Source organism: Apus apus, chromosome 13 (genome assembly GCF_020740795.1).
Source record: "Apus apus isolate bApuApu2 chromosome 13, bApuApu2.pri.cur, whole genome shotgun sequence".
Classification (NCBI taxonomy): domain Eukaryota; kingdom Metazoa; phylum Chordata; class Aves; order Apodiformes; family Apodidae; genus Apus; species Apus apus.
In genome coordinates, this window is record NC_067294.1 from 995,712 (window position 1) to 1,008,523 (window position 12,812).

The window sequence follows — 12,812 nt, forward strand, 5'->3', positions numbered from 1 at the left end:
TAGTTGCATTTTTTTGCACAGCCATGGTTTCCAACTTGCCATCATCTGATGTGCCAAAAGGAAAATACAAACAACCTCATAATCCCTGAGCCATACAGTGGCTCAAACAACACACCACGCTTTCCCTAAACCGAGTCAGAAAAGCTCGTAAAGAAAAGTGGTTTCCCCAGAGAGGCAGGTTCTCTGATATGAAGCTCTGAGCTCATGAAAGCCCACCTGGACTCAGAAGGCATAAGAACTTCAAGATGAAAAATATTATCCATACAGAAGATAAGAGGCATAAGCAGAGCACTGACCTCCACAAATATTGGCAGGCAGATGCGGGAGCCAGCAGATGAAGTAAGAGAGAAATGAAGCTGCCTATGAACCTAGAAACCCCAAAAGGCCAGATCACTCCTCTATTTTTACATCAGCCAGTACATAAACAGCCACCTCTGCAGTGTATGAAGGTGACCAAGCACAGGACTGTCCATGCTGGCCCCACCAGACTGGATGGCCATACTGGAGGCCGTGAGGAGCATGGACCTGAGCCGATGGAGTCTGGTCTAACACTACATCTTATTATTTCCAAACATTTTCTGCCTGAGGCTGAAGTCCAAAAATAAACTCTGTAAGCCTAACAAATCAGTGTCAATTGCCTGCCTAATCTCAGAGCTAGCTACCAGCCAATATTGAATTAAAGCCCCTATCAGCCAAGAAGCTGGAAGTGTTTCATCCAAAGAGGAAGGGAGATGAATGGCAGAATCTGAAACTCTTGCTTTATTTCCTCCTTCTAAAAAGCTGATACTATATTTTGCTTCACATTTTTAAAAGCTCATGTGAAGGACTCTTTGCTGGGAGATTTAATTTGGTCTTACAGCTACCAGAGCAGAACAGCCCATCAGCCAAAGCGTGTTCCTCCTCAGCCAGGCAGGAGGCCGGGGAGCCACTGCAAACCGCTGGTCACAGCCCTCGAGCTTCAGCCTGACTTAGAGCCCTGGCTCATCTCCAGACCAGCAAGAAAGGAAACCTCACATTATTCCTCTACTGACACGTGCAGCAGGGACAGCAAACACCAAATAAAATGGTGGTGCCTTCCTATAGGCATAGAAGCTTTCAGACTGTCAGGAGGAAAATAGAGAAGTCGTTACTTGGCGTGGGAACGAATAAATGAAGAAAGGAAGAAATTAACTCAGTTTCTCTGCCAGGCAAGGTGAGGATGGTACGTGAGGGCTCCGGCAGCCAGGGCGACTCGAGAGTCTAACAGGCAACTGCTTAGCTAGCAGCAAATAAATTACTTAGGTTGAAATTTTTCAAAAGCAGCTTTTGATATTTGAGGCCCCACTGAGAGTCGTGTGACAGCCTATTTCCAGAGCACGCTTCGGTGCTACCCCTGCTTCCCTAAGCCCACGTGTATGGCTATGACTCCTTCCGAAAGGAGAGTGCCTGACAATTAACAGTAACTCAATCAGAGGCAGACAAGCCCACATGTTTGAGAATCAGCAAAGTTCACAGCAACCGCTCCGTGGTTTTAAAAAACCCTGCGGTTTGAAACGCTGGGGAGAGAGGTTAACTCCAGCCTTCCCCTGCTCCCCGCACTCGCCCACCTGCCTGTGCAAAGCCAGCTGAGCCCTTAGCACTTGCTCTGCTCTCCAGGTAACTCCTGCTTTTTTAGCAAACCAGGACAGGTCCCTGTGGCACTGACCAGTTCCAGGAGCAGCCTGAGGGAAGCGATGGGCTTACGCTGTAACATGAAGCAACAGGCTGAGCAGAGACATTTCTGCTGCTCCCTGAGCAGGGATGAGGCGCTGACTCTTTCACCTAAATATCTGGAGCATCAATTCGTGACAGAAATGGAAAGATGATCTTCAACATTTTTAAACTGCCGTGGCGCATAATCCTCCGAAAAATGCAGAACCTCCTGCCTGAGTTTTTGTGCCTGTAAAAGGCAAAGTGCCTGAGGGCATCCAGAGAGGGTGGCCTTGTGGGGACGCCGCGAGTGTCCACCCTGACTGCATGTGTTGCACCCCGCGTGCCGGAGCGCATCTCGGCAGCTGATGACGGGGAGGACAGGGCTCAGGGAACATGAGAAAGGGAATGCACAGGGGCCTGTCACGTGGGGAAGGGACAGCAACACTTTATACTGTGTGAGGGCAGCCTCAGCTCAAGCCCCTGGTTGAGGGCTGGGATGCCAGGCGATCTTCACACTCCCCATCACCATGACAGCGGGGAAACCGAAGCCTGATCCTGTTATGGGAATCGTCTCTTCCATTGGCACCAGTAAAACTGCACGGGAATGGCATGGGAATTACAGCCCGTTAGTCAAGATTAGGGCAAAAGCTGTGTGGAGTGGGCAGGGAGGGAGGGGGCTGGGCACACGTACGTGTCTCGCTGGGCTGGGCGGTGTGGAAGAGCGTCAGGGGCCGCTCGCTGCAGGAGGGAGGCTTCGAGTCCGTGCTCTTCTTGCGAGATAGCAGCAGCTGCGAGTTCGACGGCGGAGTCTCTGGCACCGTGTTAAATATCTGTTAAAAATAATAAACAAGTTGTTCTTTGGCATCACCCCTCCAAGCAGAACAGCTGCCTACCTGCCTGGTCTGCACCACTCTGCAGAGCAGTGTCTAAGCAAGATACGCATTCAAGCAGGCAACATTTTGGGTCCGGTTTCCTAAATTCCACATTCCCACGCCGTCTGCACTCCTTTTCTCTATTTGTCACCCAAGACACATGTTGCAAGATGCAAAGAATCCCAGTAACTTGGCACTCTGCTGAGTCCTGGAGGGTGCGTGGTGCCCAGACAGGGCTGGGGAGAGCGCCCCGGGCACGGCAGGTCCGTGTCCCCGTGCACGCTTCCCGCCGCGCCGCCCGCCGAGACCTTGCACCCGCTGATGCCGACCAGCTTGGGAAAGTCTTCATGACTTCCAGCCACAGCTGTCAGAAAACTGAGTCATTGCATTTTTCTCAAGGGGATGGAATTTTAAAACTGCACGAACCTACAGAGCAGTGGGTTTGTTTGTTTGTTGCTGATATTTGGTTATTTATTGTTCCTTTTCTGGAACCCCAGGCTCAGACAACAGTGGTGTAGCCTCCAGACCAGCCCACTCAAGGTCTCCCTTTGCTGGAGTATATCAAACACCACTCTTGAGTGTCTTTCCCCACCAGCACTGCCGGGGCTGCCGGCAGGAACACCGCATTTCAGAGGCACCATATTTCATGTCGCTGCCATGCCCGGGTGGCCCTGGGGAGCACGCAGCTCTCGCCACTGGCCACTGGCTGCCTCTGTCTTGCAGAAAGGATAAAATGCAGCCTGGCAGCAAGCAGGAGCAGCTGCCAGCTGTTAATGGCTTTCCTTCATCTAACAACAACAAAATCTTCATCCACAGCCACAAACCCTCCGTGCCGATTTCTACAAATAAACGCTAAAGAGCCAAGACGCATGAGCTAAAAGTCCTCATGTCACATCTCTCCCCAACAGCAGGAAGAGGTGGTGCTAAGGGCAGTGCTCATGGCCCTTGGAGGGCAACCTGTGGTCCGTTCTCAGAGAGCTGAAAACCTGGTAGCTGAGCACATGGTGCCCCAACCTCTGCTTGCAGGGCCGGGAAGCTGTGAGGAGCTGCTGTGCAAAGCCCCGCACACACGACAGGTCCCAGCTCAGCCCCGGGTCTGGGTCTGGCCATGCAGAGCTGGGCACATGCTGTGAAATGGATGGATGGAGCAGGGAGTGCTAGGGCAGCCCTTCCTGGAGAGCTCTGCTGAGCTCTCTCACACATTCCGTGGGTTTGGGGGCTAGTGGAAGAGAAGCAGCCCAAGCCACACTTTCTGCGTGCAGCACCGCTCCTCTTCACCCCACACACGCCTGCCGGCAGCCCTTCCCATCTCCTAAGCAGCTGTTTCCCAGGCCTTCCATGGGAGTTTGGGGGACAGTGGCTCCCCAGACCCTCACAAAGATCCCTCACCTCACTGCCAGCACCCTCCCTGCCCTCCCTGCATCCCAGCAGCCCTGTGGTTGGCCTGGAGGGGCTAATTTGGGCTATTCATGGTGCACCTCTTACCACAACTAAACATTTCACCACCACACATGCTACATGTGCCTGTCCTAGCCCCTGGAACCTATTTGTGAGTCCTTTGCTCTAGGTGTTAAACTGAGCTTCTCTGGGGCAGGATCCTCAGCATAGGGGGCCTAAACCAGTACCAGGGGCACCCTGGGCTCCATTCCACATACCCAGCACAGCCACTGTCTGCTTTATCTCACTCCTGCTTTCAAATTGCTTTTCAATAGCAAATTCTACGGGGGCAATATAATTAAATGTATAAATCAAGCAAGATAAAAGTATTGATTTATGAATTGTATTTTATGCAATGATTTCCCACAGCACACTTGAAAATAAACTTCAAGGTTTTCCTTCCCTTTTTTTGGTCTCTAATAAGAATATATATATGCTATTTAAATTATGAACTCCATGACTAAAACCAGCCTCAGCTTATAAGAAAATTACATTTTTAAATGCACCTGGAATGTCATTATAAAACAATTTTACTAAAAAGCTTCCATTCCTGGTTTCTTACATGCTCCAACTTGTCATAACCAGCTTTGCAGTTCAGCCCTGCGCTGGAGCAGGACACGGCAGCACACTGTGGTGACAGCAGCATGTCATGGTGACAGCAGCATGTCATGGTGACAGCAGCATGCCATGACCTTTTGATGGAGCAGGAACACCAGCATTTCTCCAGGTCTGCAGCCATGAATCCCCTTGTTGCCTGCATCTCTACCGAGGCAGGCAGAGAGGGGGAGCAGAGGCAATGGGGAGACAAAGCTACTAAAAGCTACTCCCTCTGACACCTCTCTGAGCAGCATGAGGCCCACAGGCTAAATTTAGCAGCTCACAATGGAGAAAAGTCAATCAACAGCTACATTTTTAAAAAGCACACTGCTGATTTTGAAGGTGTAAGGATGGAGGTGTCTGAGACCCCAAGAATTGCAAGAAAAACAAATCATTGTAGACACAACTTTGCCATTATCGTGTACCAGGAAATGGCACAGATCTCTTCAGCAGTGAAGGAAACCAGCACTTCTGGACCCAAAAACTCCTGCTCCACCTCCCTGAGCTCAGGCAGCACTTGGCAAAACCCCCACTATTCCTCTCATGAAAGTTTCTCAGGTTTGTTTCATCTTTTCATTTAACAAGAATAGCAGGGACGTGCTCCTCACTGCGAAGACCTGTGTTATAGCTCTCCCAGTCACAAAGTCCAATTAATGGGGAGAGAGAGACAGTTTAATAGCCAGAGTGGGAGAGGAGCAGCCAGGATTCATAAATCACATTTACAGCCATTCCGCGCTCACGCTCAGCCTGATGCAAGCGGCAATTTCGTGGCTCCGCACCAGCCTCTCCCCTGCTGCAGAACCACAAGGACCCGGTGGCACTTTTTCTCAGATGGCAGCTGAAAGGCTGTTGTTAATACCCCTCCCACCTCAAAGCGAAACACATCCAGGTGCTCCTACATCCTTCACCCTGCGCCTCTTCCCGTGCCGGTGGCTGCTCTGGGCTCGTGGAGCTGTGGTTTCAGAGGAACCGCTTGGGCTGCCCAGGCATGGGCAGGGCCAGGGACGGTGCCCTTTCCATCAGAGCCATCCTTCCCTCCCTGCAGCCCAGCTGCACTGGAGGCTCTCCCTGTGCTTGGCACTAATTACCCCATTATGCCCATTTTATTACCCAGAAAAGCAGAGAGGTTGGGTATCCTGCCCTCCCCACTGGGATGGTGTGATATCACATCATGTAATGATCCCCCAGTCTCTGCCCCAGCAAGAAGCTCAGCTTGGTCCCATGCACAAAGCTGCTCCTGGGCTCCCTCAAGGAACTTGGAGAAGAACCACCTGTTGTGACATTCAAAATGCAGGTGGAACAAAGTCTTACACGGGGACACAGGTAAAACCACTGCCAACAGCTTCACTAAACATGTCAGCTAATTACAGAAAAGAACGCAATGAAGATGAGGTGCCGAGGACTCTAACTACAGTATCAGCCCTTGCTGTTCACTAGGGACAGTGTTTGGGTCTGTGTGATTCTGGGCATAAACCAGTCTCCTCTTTGTCCCCAGTACAGGCTGCATTAACATTTCACCTGGTCAATCTCTTGTCTGGAGGGAACATCATCAAGACAGTAAATCGATCTCTTAATTTGGTAACACATCAGAACGGTGGCCTTTTCCAGAGAGCTATAAAATTTTAAGCTTTGGAAAAGAATGTAGATGGACATCTGCGACTGTCAGATGTAATAGTGTTTCAATATTACTTTTGGCTAACATTTAATTTTCAAACCAGAAATACGGTGTTAAATGGCAATCACTTGAGCAGCCAGGCACACAGCACAGCATCCTTGTTTATTTTTGCACAGGATGCACTCTTGGTTTGCCTGTCATGGCAACACCCAGAGCCACAAGAGAGAAATCATCTTATCCATTTAATTATATATAATCAGGCTATATTTTATAACACATTACATTAATGTATCATATTCACAAACATACACAGAAAAGGCTGAGAAACACTGATGGATAAATCTTGTTAAGTAGCAATTTGATCCTACTCTCATCCCAACACTATTCCGCATTTCCAGAAGATCAGCTGGCAGTGTAACCCAGGGGAAACTACCCGAAGTGCAGCAGTTCCCAGTGGCAGCTGCAATCATAAAGACAAATGCAAGGGCTGTGATACCTCGAAGTGCAGAGACCTTCTTGAGGAGAACATGACTGGGAAGCTTTAAAAAACATCTCAGAGTTTATTGCTGTTATTGTGAGTGTAACAGACAATTTGGATCCGAGACCTGGAATGCTGTTAGATCTCCAGAAACAATTCAACTTTTTGGATTACACACAGGGTTTAATGGGCTGTGTCCAACGCTCTGGCAACAAAGAGCAAACCATCATTCACCAGTCATTCCAGGCACCTTCAGAAAGTCCCTGTTTTGCTGACTGTGATCCCAAACTGCACATGGCTCCCGAGGCACACGGGAAACACCGTGCACAGGGCACGAGTCACCCAGAGGTGTGGCCAAAGGGAGCACGAGCTGGTGCTCATCAGTGAAGACACTGGACAAGCAGCACCATACTCTGCTGCATCCTTCCCTCACACTTTTTATGGCTTTGGGAGTAATGTTTTTTTCCCCCAAAATAATCTCAGGCAGAAGATGAGCCAAATCTGAGCTTGGGGTGACTGCAAACGCAGGCGGGAGGACCGGGAACGCTCTCTCACCCCCTGGCGCCCTCTCCACTGCCCCAGCAACCAGAGAAACTTCCTGAAGTGACTCTGTAAAGAAGCTGCCAGCAGTTACTCAGACCAAGAGATGGTATCACCAAGCTTGCCCTCTTTTTTGCTTTTTGGTTACACAAGAAGAACAGCAATTTTGACAGGAGAGACATTCCACTTACCTGGGGGAAATACAAGGCAGCACCAGACAGCTGCTGATTGCCAGGAACCATTCAAATCAATTACATTTTCCCTGAGAATGTACTTAATCATAAACAGTGTCTGTGAGTCACTGGTGAAGAACACCACGAAGCACCAGAAGCACAAGGTGGGTGAGTTGCTTGGTGCTAATCACCTACAGCAGCTCCTGTGGGGAACCTTCCGTGAGCTCTAATCAATTCAAATAAAGAAATACACCAAAATGAAGCAGTCCTAAAGAGGGAGCTGAACCAGCACTAACACTGCATTTCAGAGATTTTCCTCTCCCAGCGTTATCTCATCCAATCTCCCTCCTTCCCAGGATTTCTTCCTGGCAGCCCTGGAGAAATGGGGACAGGGGTTCACAGGTATTTTGCTGGCAGCATCCTTGCCCTGGGCACATGGACACCATGCAGCAGGTGTCCTACAGCCCCACAGGACTGCACGTAACCAACTTGCAGGTTCACCTTTCTGCTGGTGCCATAAATAACTTCTAAGGAGGGAGAGTTCATCGCCACCAGGAGAGGTGGTGAACACTTCCCTCTACCAATACAGAGGTGACAGATGGAGGTGACCATCAAAGACCAGCACAGAGGTTCTTCCACAAAGGACCAGGGCTGAGGGAGCTGGGCTTTGCCCACGACTGCGGGTTCATTGCTGGTGCTCACACACCCTCTGTACTTAACTGAGCCATTGTCGCCACCACATTCCACGTGAAGAAGAAGAAAATAGCTCCTCCATCCTAAAGAAGCACCATGGCCTTTATGTGCCCATGGAAGCAGTTTCTCCAAGAGCGTACCACAACAGACGTTGTCTCCCTGTTCCCACTGGCTGCAGAGTCAATGCCCCTTTGCAGCCCCAGGACTGCTGCCCACACTGCATGTACCAGAGGCTCAGCCTTGCACCTTATCCTGCAAGAAACACCTTCAGGATGTCTACAAGCAAAGTCCCACAGCAGAGCTGTGATGCCACCTCGCCCTGGCAGTGCCATCTGGGGACAAGCCTGCCTATACTTCTTTGTTTGCAGCCTGAATGCACAAATCCGTTATTTCTTCCCAACAAAATACCATAAACAGAGAACTAGGTGAATTTAGAAGAAAACAGCATTTTTTTAGCACTGCCATTTGCATGCAGCCACCCCACGAGGCAGCCTGGGAGGGACAGCCAGTGCCATGGCCCCACCAAGCTGTCTCTGCTTCACTGACAGAGGAGAATGTCCCTGCAGCCAACAAACACCAAGGCACTATAATTTATGACATCAATACTGTGGGCAAAGCCAGTACTTGAACAAACCTGGATTTGGTCAGAAAAGGATAATCCAGCCTAGGTGAGCATCTCCCACTCTTTTCTTTTAGTTCTCATCTCTTTTGAAACTAAGGACAAATTCCTGTTAAGCAACAGGAAGGGGGAAGAAAGAGGGATTTTGGTAACAGAGACACGGACAAGCCGGCTCACGCTGAGATGACCATAAAAAAGGCTGGATCCCAGCAGTGCTGGTGACACAACCACAGCCCCAGAACTGGCCGTTCCGAGGCTCCACGCCGGATCCCGAGCCATGCCCATTGCTGGCAGGAATGCCTGGGAAATGCCAGGTGCTGCCCTCCCTGGCACAACCCCACCAGCTGCAGAGAGGCCACCTCTGCCAGTGCCAGAGCCAGGGGAGACCTTGGGAGAGGGGCTACAGTTTGTAAAGAGAGACAAAGTCCTGTTCATAAATTAACTGCACTGAAAGAAGCAAGTGAAGCCATTACCTTCTCATGGTTTTCTATTAAAATTTCAATCACAATGTTCTGAAATTTGATGTCCATAATGGCAGCAACTGTTTCCTCTTGAGGTCGAAGCAGTGTTGGCCCAAACACCACACCCAGATTAGCAACAGTCATCAGGTTCTGCTTGTGATTATCTGCAACTCTGGAAAAAAAAAATAAAATAAAAATAAAAATGAAAAAAAAGTAAGTGAGAGAACTAATCCGCACGGAAACCCCTTCATGCTCCATGGCTGGCACCAACCTTACACTGCTGTTTACATTATTTACACTCCTGGTGAGCTCCTTGAAGGCTCAGCCATGTGGAAAAGTACAAATTTAACTATTGTGTTCTAGAGACTTTTCAGCCACAGTAAATTGACTAATCCCAAAAACCCCCAACGCTACGCCGGCCACCGAGTCTCATGTTGCAAACCACTCCCAGGAAAACATCTTGAACCATTAATGCTTAAAACCCTTCTAAAAACAAATTGTTGGACCTCTGACACACACTGCTCTCCAACTGAATGAGTGACCTAATATGTTCCGAAATCCAATTCCTTCTCACCCATTTAAGTTTTTGCCTGCACTGGAGGTCAGCCCCATCTAGCCCAACCGGAACAGGCTGAAAGGAGAAGATCAGCATTTACCACCGGACCCCTGCGCACGCACATGTGCCCTTCTCTGAGGAGTCCATCTGACACAGACACCTGCTCTCCAGGGACCCACCGACACTCGAGCCATCCTCCCTGTCATCTCCATCTATTTTTATGTTTGCAAGTGTTGCAGCCCAGCAGGAGCAGATTGGTGCAGCAAAGTGAAACAGCTTGTGCTGAGGACCTGGCACTGATTGATGTGCATTTCTGGAGGTGACTGTGAAGTAGCTCCAGTCTGGCTCCTGGTTGTAGGGGTACAAAGCATCAGCAGCCCTCCTGGGACAGGTCCTGAGCCCCAGAGAGCCCCGCTGCCAGGCACCAAGGCCACGCTGCTGTGTGGGGCACAGCCCGGAGCTCCCTGGGCCGTGTCCAACCACAAGTGCCAGGGGACCCGGGTGCTCAGCTGCTCCAGGGCAAACGCCTGGTGGAGACACGGCCCAACCTTGCTGGGCACCACAGCCTCCAGCTGAACCACCTGCTGGAGTCACACAGTGACATGTGTGCGGGTGACGCAAGGCGGACCTGCAGTGGGAGCCCTACAGCCCCGTCTCTGACACCCTTTCTTGTGGTTTTCTCCTGACCTCTTCAACCAGGAAATGTGATGACTTCACACCGTGCAATCACACAAGGGATTTTTAAAATGTCTTTTCCCTTTCCTTCTTCTCTCCCACTTGCCCTGGACAAATGCAGTAGGCCAGCACATGGTGAGGCTGACACTCAGTTCTTGCTGCACTGACCCAAAAAGCTCTTGCCATGAGCTTTTATTATTGTCTCAGGGCCAAGACACCACAGTGGTCGGTTATGTGCACGCTCAGCTTATTTCAGCACAGTGTAACCTAGGGCTGGCTTAAAAGCAAAGCTGCTCTCCATCCAAATCTCACTTGTACCAGCAAAGAACTCGTCAGCCCTCAGCATTATATATGGCTCCTCAGGCAGCAGCAGAAGACCTCATCTCTGAGGGATGCTCAGGGGCTCAGGCCTGCTGGCTTAGCCCTCTGGTCTCACCTCTGGTGCATGTTAGCTCCCCGGAGAATACACAGAGCCATTACCTCCACCAAGTCTGGGCTTGGGTTACAACTTCAAAGGTGCAGATGTCCTGGCCAAAGTCTTGCTCACTTGCAGGAAAAAACCCTCCTATTTCTACAGGGACTCAAATCTTTCCTCCACTCAACCCATCTCCTTACCAAGACATTTACAAATGCCAACCAAATTTTTACATTGCAACAACACCTATATGTCAGAAACAAGTTCACAAGCTTCCTATTTAGATTTTGAAAAAAACAGCTGTAATTCAAATAGTTCTGAAAAGTACTAACAAATTAATATTTGTAATGATCTTCTGTGGTTAGTAAAACAATGTTCATTTATAAAAAAACCAACTGAATTGATCTAAGTCTTACAAAATTAGGTCCCTCCATTTCTCATTACCCTTACCATGTAATACATCACTCTAATAAATTGCACTGTCAGTGACTCATTAAGGCTGGGCAGCTGTGCACGGGCCTGTTAATTATTTCAGACTAAACTATTAATGGCTTCCCAGCCAGGACAGGGTCCTGCAGCACCAGCTGTGGCCCTAGCTCTGCCCGAGGAATGCCCACGGGCCCAGACATGGCCCTGGCCCTCACCTTCCTCCCACAAACCCTTCACCATGTTTGCTTTGCATTTGTAAAGTGTGGAAGCTGTTCTGCAGCTTGGCAAATCTGGTAGGACACAGACTTCTGATCCAGACCACCAGCACTTTACCAGCGGTGGTCTTCACCACATCGGGTTACCAAAACTATCCTACAAGCCACGATTCACTTTTCACATCCTTCAAATTCCACATCCATTATCCACATGATAATCTCCTATAAATTGTACCTCTTCATCATCCTTTGTACTAGAAAATAACGCCACTGTTTCCAAAGGTGAGATGTTCTCATCCCCAAGCGTGTTAATGTCGGTGCTTCTCAGCAGGCCTTGGTAGCACCATTCCCGAGCTGCCCTTTAGGAGGTTTCCAAGTATTTGCTGTATTTTCTTTTTAACCTGCTGTACAGCTTTCTGGTGCCTCAGTGCACCCTGAAAGCCACTGCACTAGTATTAATTTAGATGGGCCCTTCTTAAGTTCTCTTCCCATCCACATTTTGCAGAAGTCACTTCCAGCCCAAGCAGGAGGTGGGAATGCACAATGAATGGAGAAACGTGCAGAGCAGCCTCTTAACTCCTGCTTGGTGCTTGTCCCCCCTGCAAAGGGACTTTGTTCTATGAAGACCTGACCCACCTGATGCACACCCAAGTGGGGTGCTGGTAATGCAAGCACCCAGCCAAAGGAGCTGGAGACCCAGCTCTGCCACCAGGGGGGACATCCCGTGGGAGCACTGTCCCTGTGGCAGAACAGGCAGGTCCTGTTTCCTGGGGTGCCCGTGGACACCCGCTCACTTCACATTCACGTTCAGAAAAACAAAGGAGAAAGGGAGTGGAGTAAATCCATGTTGTGTGTTAAATTAGATTATGCCTGGGTTGCTTGGATACTGTATAATCACTGGCCATGACCAAACATAATTTAATAGAGTAATTGGTAGCCAAGCTTCAGCGCAGGGAAGGCGCACAGGAACAGTAAATATTTCTGTGTGCACTGGCTCGCAGTCAGCACCGTGTAACAGAGAAGTGCAGGGGAGCAGGGGTGCAGGGGGGAGTGCTGTGCTGGCCCTCCGCTACTTCACAGACATTAATGATTTAAGTTTCTTCAGTCTGGTCAAAAGTTCATATTTATTTTCATGGAAATCCAATTAAAGAACTTGTTTGCTTCTCCAGCAACCGACACAGAGAGCTGTGCTGCAGCCACCACAGCTCAATGCCAGGCACAGAGCTCAGGGCGACAGAAAACGTACGCACCTCAGGCTCCCAGACAGTGAACTGGCAGCAGGGGGAACATTTAATACTGGTGGACGTGGTTTTACTGGTACGTGCTGTTACCTCAGTGAACACTCAGCTCTGACCCACCTGCCCCA

At 49.7% G+C, this 12,812-nt stretch overlaps 1 protein-coding gene across 6 annotated transcripts in view; it reads right to left on the minus strand.

Moving 5' to 3' along the window:
- ARHGAP26 (Rho GTPase activating protein 26) overlaps positions 1 to 12,812 on the minus strand; it is a 126,725-nt gene that overhangs the window by 30,930 nt on the left and 82,983 nt on the right. For all 6 annotated transcript variants that reach the window (XM_051631055.1, XM_051631053.1, XM_051631052.1 and 3 more), the window contains exons 18-19: positions 9,169 to 9,328; positions 2,363 to 2,501 (exon numbers count right to left, since the gene is read on the minus strand). In XM_051631055.1, coding sequence (XP_051487015.1) covers positions 2,363 to 2,501; positions 9,169 to 9,328 — 299 coding nt within the window. The remainder of the gene's footprint in view (positions 1 to 2,362; positions 2,502 to 9,168; positions 9,329 to 12,812) is intronic.